The sequence below is a fragment of the Trichosurus vulpecula genome, chromosome 1, assembly GCF_011100635.1.
Source record: "Trichosurus vulpecula isolate mTriVul1 chromosome 1, mTriVul1.pri, whole genome shotgun sequence".
NCBI classification, from domain to species: Eukaryota; Metazoa; Chordata; class Mammalia; order Diprotodontia; family Phalangeridae; genus Trichosurus; species Trichosurus vulpecula.
In genome coordinates this window covers 334,813,173-334,826,445 of record NC_050573.1, presented here as the reverse complement: position 1 = coordinate 334,826,445, position 13,273 = coordinate 334,813,173, and the positions used below count along the sequence as shown (strand labels likewise).

The 13,273-nt window shown below is 38.0% G+C and overlaps 1 protein-coding gene across 1 annotated transcript in view; it reads right to left on the bottom strand.

Annotated features, from left to right (window-relative positions):
* The window catches only part of MYO10 (myosin X), a 253,056-nt gene that overhangs the window by 183,495 nt on the left and 56,288 nt on the right, over positions 1 to 13,273 (bottom strand). Inside the window, exon 2 of the mRNA XM_036755560.1 lies at positions 6,472 to 6,570. Coding sequence (XP_036611455.1) covers positions 6,472 to 6,570 — 99 coding nt within the window. The remainder of the gene's footprint in view (positions 1 to 6,471; positions 6,571 to 13,273) is intronic.

Genomic DNA, 13,273 nt, shown 5'->3' with positions numbered 1-13,273 from the left:
GTTACTTTGTAATAACCAGTTTCTCCTAGGGTTAAAAAAAAAAAGCTAAAAAGATAGTAAACTTGATTTTGTTGTTTTTTTATGAGAAAACTTAAAAAAAAAAAACATGTCTAATTATGCTTGATGTGAAAACGGAAAGGTAAAAAAGTTGCGTGGGAAAGCAGAGCCAGCAATTTGTAGAAGTCAGTAATTAAATTGTTAGCGAACAAAAAACAAAAATTCTGTAGGACAGCATGTAGAGACAAGACAACTAGAAAAATCAACAGCCATTTCACACACTAAGAGGCTTTATTAAGTTTATTAGGAAAAAACAAGTCATTCCTCAAGTAATTACTGTGCCTGAAAATTTGGCATTTTCCAGAAAGTCAAGCAATAATTTTTCAAAAACAAAATATCTACTTTAGCACTCACTCAATTCTACAAAATAGCCCACTACAGCATGTTCTTTGGATCTAGCAGGAAATTATTTCTATTCATGCTTTTTAAGTTTATCTTTCATGTTGTTGATGTCACTTTCATGCTCCAAAATAATACTACCAATCATGATAACTATTAATTAGTGGCAGAAAAGATATTCTAGAAGATGAATCAAGAGAATTTGGTAACCGATTGGATCTAAGATGTGAAAGAGAGGAAAAAGGAAAAAATAATTCCAAGGTTTTGAACATAGAAGAGTGAGTAAATAGTAGTGTCGCTGAAAGAATTAAAGAAGTCAGAAGGAGAAGCTTTAGGACAAGGATAATATAAAACTGTGTTGGGGTCATGTGGAATCTGCAGTGCTGGTACGATGCCCAAGTAGTAAGGCAGTTGGACGTTGAGGCTAGGAGCTTAAAAGAGCAGTCAGAGCTGTAAATATTGATTTTTGTATTCACATACATAGAAATGGTAGTTGAAACCATGATAATGAATCAAAATGTCAAGGGAAAAGAAAGTAGAAAAAGAAAAATGTTAGACAATATCCACTTTAGGGGGTTCAATTCAAGTCTAATAAACACTTAATTGCTTCCCATGTAGAGATCACTGGGATAGATGGGGTCGGTACTACATTTAGACAGGGTAAAAATAGAGCATGTACTCTTTGGAGTTTAGAGCCTAGTAAGGTGATAAGATACTAAAACAGGTAAGATACAAATATAGGATACGTGGTCTTATACAGACAGTTTTAAGCTTTAATAATAGCTTTGTAGATACATGAAACAAAGTGCTGTATGAGGTCTAAGAGAAAAGGACAGGGAGAACCAACGAAGGGTTCATGAAGTAGAGGCATGTGAGTCTGGGGAAAGGAGAGCATTCCAGGATTAAGGAACGTGATGAGCAAGCGCATAACAGCTGCAAAAGACATTTTTTTTTGCTTGTTTGAGGGGAAAAGAGTTGTCCATTTGTCCAACTGAGCTGGAATGTCAAATTCTCAAAGGACAGAAAACGGATAAAGCTGGAAAAGCAGTGATGCCAGACTGTGAAGGTCTTGAATGCCAGGCAAAAATACCTGAACTTTACTAAACAACCAGTAGGGAGCCCCTAAAAATTTCTAAGCAGCGGAGTGACATGAGAGTAGATGTTTAAAGGGTCAAAAAAAATTCTTAAGTTATTTTGGGGACAAACATGAACACAAATGGCTAAAGGTGTGACTTTTAAATGAGGTTACACAAAAAGCCCAAATATTTTGTGCCCAAGTGAGATTACATGGCTCAGGGGACAAATCAGACATTTCACCATTCAATCAAAGAAACACCATTAACCTTTAGTCCTTCAATGAAGAAATGTCTATAATTCTGTCAAAATGAAGCTTGTGGCATAGGAACCAATGATTGTGGCCTGCGGAACTGAGAGAATGGTATGAAATATGGCAATATGTGCCTGTGCTGAGGGGTAAACAAGACCCAGGAAGAGGCCTTCGGGGAAGAGAAGGGTATGAAAGAGCAACAAAAAGGTCAAAGTCAAGAGTCAGGAAGTCTAGGGAGAGTCCAGAGCAGCAAGGCCACGGCCTACACAGAGTTAGGTCAGCTAAGATTTCTTCTACCTTTGTCCCTCTGTACTGGGACAGACAGCATGTCATACCACATAATTGTGGGTCAGACTGCATCTCAGGGGAAAAAAGTCCTTTGTCAGATTTGCAGTTTAGAAAATACAGTTTGCACACACTAACCAAAACTTTTGTCCCACTTATCTAACTACTAACCCTCTTGATCCACACTGATTGGCTTACCTTTCGTTGACAACTATGTCATTTGGTGTAAAATTGTATTTTAATGCATGATTAAAGCATTTATTTTATGAACAATTTTATAGTAAATTAGGTTGGCTCTTTCAGGCCAATCAAAAGTTTAAACTTCATTATGGTAAGTAAACCTTTAGACAAATTTTTTAAAAGTTCTCTTTAATGAAAGAGAAAAAGATGAAACACTGAGCTAAATTCTCTGAATACAATGTTACAAAGGAATTTTTTGTAAAGTATTATATTCACTCATACATCCAAAAGACCAAATCTAAGTAATACCTTTTTGTGTGTGTTTCAAATTTCTGGTTATATATGTCTGTGTTGGGAGTCCACCACTGTACTGTAGATGATTAATCCAGCTTTCTATCAATGGAATATTCTCTACTAAGTAGCTCAATCATTACTTCTTCTCTCCACGGGAGCTGGATAGGACCTTGTGATTTCATCGGTATAGGCAAGGGAACTCCCAAATGACCAATGCAGATCAACTCCTCTGCAACTTAGTCATCATGTGTTACCTGGAGCACTCAGAGGTTAAATGAATTACCTTGGGTCATTCAGTCACTATGTGGAAAAGGGACTTTTTGTCTTTTATGCCAATCCTCTGTCCACTTTTTATACTGCCTCTCTCCATAGGAGATATTATGGTGATGACACTCAGCATGTTTCTTCTCTTTAAGTTGAAAGTACATTACAATACTAAATACCTTATCATTCTAAGATACCTTACAACTCTGTGATTTCAAATAAATTATTATCAATGATTAATTACAAGAACAAAAATTTACAATGAAGGGAAAACAATTATAATGACTATGCATCCATGTTCTAAGACTGACCTTGTCTGTATTTTTTTTCCACCTGCTAATGCCCTGTCTCCTGTGCTGCGTTCTCCCATTAACCCTCACCTGAAAAAGTATTAGAATAGCAGTTCAACTGTTCCCTCCATCCTGGACACTAAATCTAGATCAAGAAGCTCTGGGTTGACTGCTCAGAAGTATACTGTAAGATCACCCTGTTACCACAAGGGAGATCCCAGCCTGAGTCACCAGTGGAATTGATAAGAGAAGGCACAGTGAGAATCCTAGGCATATGGTTATTATTAAGTCAGAAGAATGGAAGGAAAGGGGATTAGACTGAAATGAGTCCGGATGAAAGAAAGAAAGAGGTACAGTTGATGAGGAGAAACACTCCCCTCTTCAGGTTAGGCCTAAGGCAGTTGCAGCTCAGAGTTAATCTTCTAATTGACAGAAAAGAGACCTTGGATATATCCTCAGGCCCTAGCTCCACTCAAGAACACAGAAATTTAGCCTCCCAAATCATGGGCATATAGGCTATTTGGAAGGTTAATAATAATTTCAAAGACAAGGATAAGCATCCTCTACCACATCAATAGCCTTCCCACTCCTAGTCTGCCCTACCTGCTTCCTTAACATCATAAATCCAACCATAATTAGGAGTGTGGACAAGTTTGAATCAGTGAGTTTCAATCAAAATAAAAATAATCATATTAGATCCTCTGCCCTATTCCAAAAGAGAAGAGTTAGAAAAAAGGCTGAGGAAGTCTGAGGGAAGAGGGCCAGGATTCCCTCTGGGGGAATGGAGGGAAGGCTTGGCTTCCTGATGGACTCTGGCAGTGCTGAGATGGCTACTAGGTCATATAGAGACAATAAAAAATCCCACCCATATGGAGTCTTCAGACTTGGTGGCTGCAGAAAACCACAGGAGTCATTACATCCTCACCTAACCACTTTTCATACTGGGAGGAGGGAAGGGATACATTTGAAGGGTTTTTGAAATCCAAGAAAGATTTAGGCATTCCCCAAACAATAGGTTATCAACTCTGTTTCCAATTCTTTGCTATTGAAATTGTACTGGTTTTTTTTTTATTTCATTTTGGGGGAGGAGAGGGATGGTTCCATCTTTTTATCATTGCCCTCCTTAGTAAACATGACCAGTAGTTGAATCTCTAAGCCAAAGAGTATAGACATTTTAATCACCTTCTGATGTACTAGATTGTACTGTTTTTTCATTTTTTATAGTTTTATATTGATAGGACACTTATATCCTAGGGACTTGCTCTACCAGTGGCTATCTGTATGACCCTAGCCATATAATTTTTGTATTTTGTATTCTAACTTTCCCAGTATCTAAAAGCAAAAAATCATTACGACCAAATAATATTTGAAAAGTCACTCAAGAATTTCATCTAAAGAGAGAAGATATGAAAAATCATGAATTAATATAAATTACTATTGACAGAAATATCAGTTTATATCATTTTTAGAAGTATGGTCTTTCAAAAAAAGAACCTGGAACCATGGATTAATACAATACGAAGCTGAGAACAACGTGGCTAAAATCTCCATTCCTTCTTTAAAAATTCTGATTCTTGAGGTATTTGTCTATATGAACTGTGGCGATCTCATCTTGAAGCATTTATCCTGACATACCAACCTGGAGACCACATTCATAACTTCATCATATATATAAAAAAGCCTGATTAGAAAAAGGCTACAAATGACAGGAAAGGTGAAAAGACCTAGACTAGAGAAGGACTTGATGGGTAGATTCCCTGTGAATTCTCTACTAAAGACTATAGGATCAAAGAGTGAAAGCAGAAAAGGGATTTTAGAAACCATCAAGTCCACCCCTTCATTTTACAGGTGAGGAAACTGAGGTCCAAAGAGGCTACATGACTACTAAACATCTGAGGCAGGATCTGAACCCAAGTCTCAACTACCTCTAAATCAGAGGTTCTTGACTTTTTTTTGTGGGTGGCATATGGATGCCTTTGGAACTCTGGTGAAGATTATGGTCTATTCAGAATAATGCCTTTAAATTTATAAATTATATGCATTTATTTATTTTATTTACTTAAATGAAATATGGTTATCAAAAGATTAAAAAATTCATGGGCATCCTCCCCCCCAACTCCAAACTCTTGCTCAAATCAACAGAAAAGGACTGCAAAGAATAAGATGGCATAGATGGGTTGTAATTTTTACTTTAATGTTTTCATTGATGAGATCACAGATCTAATAAAGTATCAAGCACTGGAAAGCAATAATAGCTAACACATATAGGGTTTTAAGGCTTGCAAATTACTTTATGTAACTTTCTATATTCATTCATCTCAACATGAAAAAAAGATCCACTGCCTATTCTAAGATTGTAATGCTGCCTAGAAGAAAAATATGGAGAAAAATTATATCTTGAAACTTTCTCTTTAAAGTCTATAAAAAATAATATAACCCAGGGCCATAACTAGGGAAGGTCCACTGGCATTTTGCTCTAGGATGCCAGAATATAATGGTACAGGGAATTCCTCCTGACGAGGAAATGATTTCTACTGATTAATATAAATCAGTACCTGTTCTGTGAATTACAATTTAAGAGAGCTGCCTGGAAACTAAGAGGCTAAATGACTTACTAGCACTTTGTACAGGCACATGCATAAGAAATGCTTGTTGGCTGACTTAAGGTTATCACAAGTATATGTCCAAGGTTGGAAATGAAGCTTCTGACTCCAGGTAATAACAGTTAGGTAAAACAGGAAGCTAGGAGGTGATAGCAACCCCAAGAGAACTCCTTCCTAACTTTGACCCTTTCCCAGTCCCTTCTTCCCCTCACTTCCTACCCACCCCACAAATCTCACAGTATCCTGAATCTCTGCACATACAGGGCCTTGTGTCCTAAGATATCCTTGTACTAAGAGGTTAACTTGCTGGTATATTTAGATATCCATGCCTCTGGCACAAAAACTGCTGTTGCGGCACTGATAAAACACTAAAATTTGTTTCCAGATTCAAAGTTGTATTCTTAAATTGTTTGGGATGCACAAGATTAAGGAAAAAAACGAAGTGAATAAATCCAAATCTGGAAAATGAATAAAGCTGCTCATAACCAATCAGGTATCTAATAATCTAATCTGAGCTCATTAACTAATCATATTATTTTTAATTAAAATAGACAATACCAACTAGGGCACCACTCTGATGCCTGGTAGATACTGTAGGTTATTTGTTGATGCTCTATGAATATAGCAAGAGCATAGTTAAAAGTCATTCATTTTGGAAGAATTTTAGTGGAGCTAAGACATTCATGAAACTTTGTATCCCTCTTTGGATATTAATAGATCAGTTGGAAAACAAAGAAATTTATAAATTTGCAAAACCACAAAAAAAAAAACTTATGAAAAATGGCCAAGTAAGCCAGACAGTAGTTTACAAAGTGATATGTCTACTCCTTACCTGCCCATAATCTGTCCTGAAGACAACAACTCCCTCTGCACAGGAATTTACAGTGCTTGGAAAGTGCTGGCCATTTTCTCGCAACCAGACTCGGGTTCCCTGTAAACAAAATGAACATAAGTAAGCTTTAAGCCTGGAAAAAATTTTAAAACAAATCACAACTCCCCCAAACGCCACAATCACTACACACCTTTCCCTAATAAAAAAGATTGTTTAAAAATTGAGGTATTACCCACAGAATCTCTTTTTCAAGCAAGCAAGCCTCTATCCTACACTTAGTCTCGGCACACAAACACGGCTTTGGGAGACGAGGAAGAACAGATCTTGCCTGACCTCAAGTCTAGAACATAAGCAATCCCAGCCACCTGGGAAGGCTGAGGCTGGAGGTGATCTCTTGAGCTTGGGTGCCCACATTAAATTTGGAATTAATATTGTGTGCCCACCAGAGCTGGGGGGCCTACCAGGCTGCCTAAGGAAAACATGAACCAACCCAAATCAGAAGTGTAGTAGGTGATATCAGGCCCATGAGCAGTAAATGTACTTTCTAACCTAGGTAAGATGTTGGTATCTCTTCTTTTATATTACCTTCATTTCTAGATATTTCTTCTCAACAATTTACCTTGCAATCTGTATCTTGTTTTTTAAAAAAAAAAAAGGAGAGGAAAGCAATTTCACAAAAAGAACCAAAATATCTCTATGGGGAAAAAATAGAAATATGCACCATTGCAGCTTACTCATCTTAAATAAAAATTTGGAAACATTTGCCTAAAGTGCTCCTAGGCCAAGTTTTTGGAGCCAGGTCCATAGTAAGTGCTTAATAAATGCATACTGACTGCTTAAAAAGGTGATTCAGAGCATTGATTTCTTTCGCATTTTTAATTTGCACTCTACTGCTTTACATTTCTGAGTTTCTTCCACCTATCATTTTACAGCATGGAGTCACGTACTCCAAAGCTGGGCATGAGAGTCACTGTGTAATTCCTTTCCCTATTGAAAAGCCCTTTAATAGTGTGGATTTATATTGCTGACTTGGAATGAACTATTTTGGCTCACTGTGATCTAGATGAACAAAAACCCATTTCCATGTGTTCTTCTAGCATATGATTTGATGGTGTTTGGTGTTAATTTTCCACATGATACAACAACAATCATGGACCTACGATGGTTTAAGATATACAGTATGCTTTCTGTGATAGGAGGTTACCATGTAAAAGAAGAGCTAATGCAAGACCCAAAAGGTTTTAATAAGTTCAGGCTCACACTAATCATATTTATGGTTCACGGTCACATACTTTCTGAATCCAAACGAGGCTGACCATCTCTAAACTGATCTGAAAACAATACTACATTGATAAAAATGACATGTGCTGCTGCCTATCAACTCCGGTCAGTTATTAGCAAACAGCTGCTGTCAAAAAGCATCCTTATTCTCCTCTAGCCTCCATGCATGCATTATTAGCAGAATGTAACCTAGCTTTATAAATGTCATGTACCATTTTATTTTCAAATTATATGTACAAATAAAGAGAGAGGGTTCAATCAGAGATCAGATAAATGCATTTAACTGAAATTTCAGGTACTATAAAAAATCTATTGAACATAAAAATTAAAAGAATTATTTTAAAAGAGATGTATAACATTCCATTGGCACCTGCCATAAAGAACCAAAAATTCCTGTCGCACAATGATAATACATAATAAATAGGATTTTACTGAGGAGGTAGTCTCTAAGCTGAGCTTCGAAAGGGGGAAAAAAGATTCTGAAATACGGATAGAGAGAGGGAGTACAATCCAATCCAAAAAATATTTATTAAACACCTCCATTCAAGGTACTGTGTTAGATATTGAAGATCTAAAGATACAGGAGAAATAGACTAAGCCCTTACAAAAGGGTAAAACCCAAAGACCTTACATTTTTCTGAAAGGATTATAGAATGTGATAGTTGGAAAGGATCTAAGCAGCCAACTATAGTCCAATCCACACACCAAAGAAATCTCCATTGAGATATATGCAACAAGTGACCATCTAGCCTCTGCTTGAAGACCTCCAAGGAAGGGAATCCACAGCTCAAACTGTTAGGAAGATCTTTCCTGACATCAAACTTAAATTGGCCTCTTTATGGACTTTTACTTATTGCTCCTGATTCTGTCCACATGATAAACTTTCAAATATTTTAAGGCAGCTACATGGTCTCCCAGCTCCTTGTCTTGCCCCAGGCCATTCTGCATGAGGCTAAATATGCCCAGTTTCTTCCACTGATTCCCATGTCATGTACTTAAGGCCTTTGACTGTCCTGGTTGCCCTCCTCTGGACACCGCAGCTTAGCTTCTTATAATGTGGTGTCTCAAAATAATCACAGTGCTCCAGATGAGGTCTGAAAAGGACAGAAAATAGTAAACTAAGGGAGCCCAAAACTGCAGCAGTTTTGGTTTTTTGGGTTGTTTTTGGCTGCTATATCAGACTGCTGACTCCTATTGAGTTTGCAGTCCACTAAAACCCCCATATCCTAGAAGTGAAAGCTTTGGAGCTCAGAAAACAACAGGTTCTTTATCAATCTGACTGGAACACAGGAGTGTGAGAATTTGATTCAGCAACAATTTATTAAGGCACATGGTAGGTAGAGAGTAAATTCAAGGAGAAAAAAATAACAGTCCTCTACTGTCTTTGTCCTTACATTATCTGGGGCTTATAAGGCTGAAAAGGTGCGTTGCAGCCGGATTATGATAGGCTGAATTTTTATCATACCCCACACACGACAGGAAGCCAAGTGGGTAGTTATGGAGTTTATTCCGTGCAAGGAGCAGGACCATTCCTCCAATCCACCCCCACCCAGTGGAAAGAGCATAACATCTAAAGTCAGGTGACTCCATTTCAAATTCTGTCTCTGTCACTCATTACTTCTGTGACCTTGGGCCTCTCTGGATCTCAGTATCATCTGTAAAAAAATAGAGGTTAGTCTAGATGACCTCTAAGGTCCCTTACAGCTCTAAATCTATGGCCCTATGACTTGGCAATTGAGTAGGTGGATGGAAGGAAGAAAGACTAAAGAAAGCAAAGTCAAAGATGACTGAGATTTTCAGTTTGGGTGGCTCAGAGACCTCAACACTTGGTAATGACCTCAAGAGAAAAGAGAAAGGTAGATTTAGATGTTGCACGCAGAGTAGTGATAACTAAAGCAGCGGATGAAGTCAACAGGAAATAGAGTGTAGAGAAATTAGAGGACAGAGTGCCTTGGGGGATACCCACATTTAAAAGGCAAAGGTAGAACAGATCAGATCAGACTGGTGGGAAGCCCAGAACTAGGGAAAACAGTGTTAAGGAAACCAAAGGAGAAGGAAGTGGTAGAACAGATTTTATTAGATGGCCTAAAGGCATCAAAAAAACATTTAAAAGTTCTGTCCTCCAAGACCAAACAGAACAAGTCTTTCATATAAGCACCCCTCAAATCCTTAGGATAGCAGAGTGAAAACTGGAAGTCTCAGAAGTCATGCAGTAGCACAATCCTCTCTTCTAACAGATGAGGAAAACGAGGCTTAGAATAGTCAATTATTATACAATGTTTGTGCGTGATTTAATCATTGTGGGTACTCCCATCACCAAGAGCTGACTGAAATCTCTTAGAACTTATTAACAGGTCCTTGTGAAATTTTATAGATATCACCAAAAATTCATTATCCAGTGGCCAACTTTCTGGTAACAGGTTTCTACAGACATATCATTCACTGCCAAGACCACACCCAAAATCTTTCTAACCTGACAGGTAGACCATAGTAGGTATACCTTATATTCTTATGGCATATCCTTCAAGAACTCAGAGTTACCTGTATACTACAATAAGCCATCAGAGGACTGTGACAGAAGACATTACCTAATAATAGATCATAATTACGTAAGGATCCCAAAGTAAGCAACTTGCTGGAGACCTAATTTCAAATTTTCTCCACAAATGATTTCATGTATAAAATCACATTCCCAATTATTACAGTTCCCCAGTGAGCCCCATCCAAACGTTTCTTGGTGCTTTTGGGCCATTTAACAAAATAACTCACTTATTAACAACATTATCAAGACAACTAAGCCTGTCAACCGGTGATTGGTTAATTAATTTTGACTTGTTTCATTGACTAGTTTCATTGCTAAGTAGAGAGGGTCCTTACCTCACCTCTCAAGTCTTTAGTTCCTCTTCTATAAAATGAGGGAAATGGTCTTAATGACTTCTAACAGGCTCCTCCAGCTCTAAATCTACAATCCTATGATCCTTAGAAAGGAAAAAGAAAGCTAATTACAGTCAGTATTTTCTGATACCTGTTAGGTCATATCCGGTTAGGTGTTTTGGTTCAAAGTTTTGGTCTCCTGCATGGTTCCTCCTCCACGCTCATTCCCCCCCTAACTGCTGGCCATTCAAGTTTAAACAGTGTTGACACAGCATTACAGGGATCCAACAGAAATATACACTCCTATATTTCAAAGGTCTCTTGGCCAGGTGTGAATAGCTGCTGATAAGCAAAAATCTCCACAAGTTGAGCAATGATCCTATCAGTGCTACTTTCTATTTGCCAGCCTCTTAAGTGTCTTCTGGGCAAGGAAAAGTTCAAAGCATAACACAAAAGATTAGTCCTTTTGTGTGTTCTATTTTTTTTTAATAGCTAGCTTAAAGTTTAAGTACTTTACCAGTGGTCCTACACCTGTTTTTTAATAAAGCCGGTTCTTGCACTTTCTTTGAGCCCGAGGCTTTTCTACTTCAGTTCTTCCTGTTACTACTAACTTCAGAAACAACTGTAAAAGCACACAAGGGAGACAAATTTGCTGAAATATTAAAGAAGTCTGGGTGGGGAATAAGAGTTGCCTACCATACCCAACCTTTTATGCTGACATTCAAAATAAGGCTGCAATGTCATAGATAATACTAGGCACTGAAATCAGGCTACAGAGAAACTCAAGAATTTTCCCATTCTATTAAGGAGAAATGACATTAAAACATATGATTCTATTTTGAGGGGGAAAGAAAAAGGACTAAGCCGTAGTGTGATCATAAAACACTTCTTAGAGAAGGCGGCATCTAAGTTGAGCCTAGAAAGAAGCTTCAAATTCTAAGAAGCAGAGCCAAGGAAAATTAGCATGCTACCCCTAAGGCTCAAGCTGTGCAAGGCTCCATGAAGGTAGATAATGGGAACATCAAGTTGAAGTAACAGAAAGAAGGATTATAATAAAGAATGTGGGAAGAGAGTAACATGAAATAAATCCGGAAAGGAAGGCTGGTGCCCAACAATGAAGGACTTCAAATGACTCTAGGATAAAATTCAAACGCATCAATTTAGCAACACACAATGAAGAGTCTTCAAGAGGGGAGTTAACATGGTCAGACCCATGCTTTTGGTAGCTTCCCGTGTGCAAGATCGTTTAGAAAGAAAAGATGTAAATTAAACAGGGAGTACAATTAGGAAGCTATTACAATATTCCAGTAAAGAAGTAATGAGGGTCTAAACTAGAACTGAAACGGATTTGAGAAATGTTGAAAGGAAGAAGTGAAAAGACTTAGCAACTGATCAAACACCGGAGTGAAAGAAAAGGAATTACAAAGGATCAGTCAACAGTGTCAAGGCAGCTAGGTGAGGCAGTGGATGGAGCACCGGGCCTGGAGTCAGGAAGACGTGAGTTCAAATGCGACCTCAGAAACTTACTAGCTGTGATTCTGGGCAAATCACTTAACCCTGTTTGCCTCAGTTTCCTCATCTGTAAAATGAGCTGGAGAAGGAAAGGGCAAACCACTCCAGTCTCTTTGCCAAGAAAACCCCAAATGGGGTCACAAAGAGTCAGTTACAATCGAATATGACTGAACAATAACAGTATTAAACAGTTCCTGCTTTGGAGGATGACTGTAAGATTGCAAACCTGGGCGACTAAGAGGATGGTGGTGCCTACAACATTAACAGACAAGTTGGGGTTGGAAAAAAAAGATAATGAGTTCTGTTTTAGATATGTTGAACTTGAGGTGCCTATATGATGTCCTGGTGGGGAGATGTTCAGGATGGCAGCTGGTACAGGACTATAGCTCTAGAGAACGATTAGAGCGGGACATATAAATTTGGAAATCATAGGCAAGGTGTGTAGAAATAGAAAGTAGCCTGCAGTCCAGGACAGAGATTTGGGGGATACAAACAGGGCAGTACAGGAATGATGACCCAGCAAAGGAGCCTAAGATTGGCAAGAAAAGAAGCAGGAGAGAGTACGACAAAAGTGAAGGGAGCTGAAATTACAGAGAAGACAGTAATGGACGGTGTCAAATAACAGAGAGTCAAGAAGGTACTAGATTTACCAGCTCACTGATAACCTTGGAGAAGGCTTTTTTTTGGTCAAAATGTCTCCTTACACATAGGAGAGAGAGAGAGAGAGAGAGAGAGAGAGAGAGAGAGAATCTACAACTATACTCAAGCAATAGTTTCTATGCTCTAAAAAGACAGTCTTGCTATTGATAATCCATGAAACTTTTCTTGCTTTGACTTGTCAAAGTGCCAGAATCCTTCCTGGATTCAGTATTTCTCGTTCTAGGTGAATGGTATTTCATTGTGATAGTCAGAATCCTGGATTAGACTGAACCTCCATATACTATGTACAGTAATTTCTTTGACAGATTTATCCTTGCATTTATGGTGCCAAATGATCTATTTCTTCTTATGCTCCAAAAAGAATGAGATAGAAATTAAACCACCAAAATGTACCCTCCTAAATATCCCAAGTTCTACTTGATTCACAGGTGAATATATAGGTTTAGGTATATTAAAATCTGGCTCCAGCCACTAA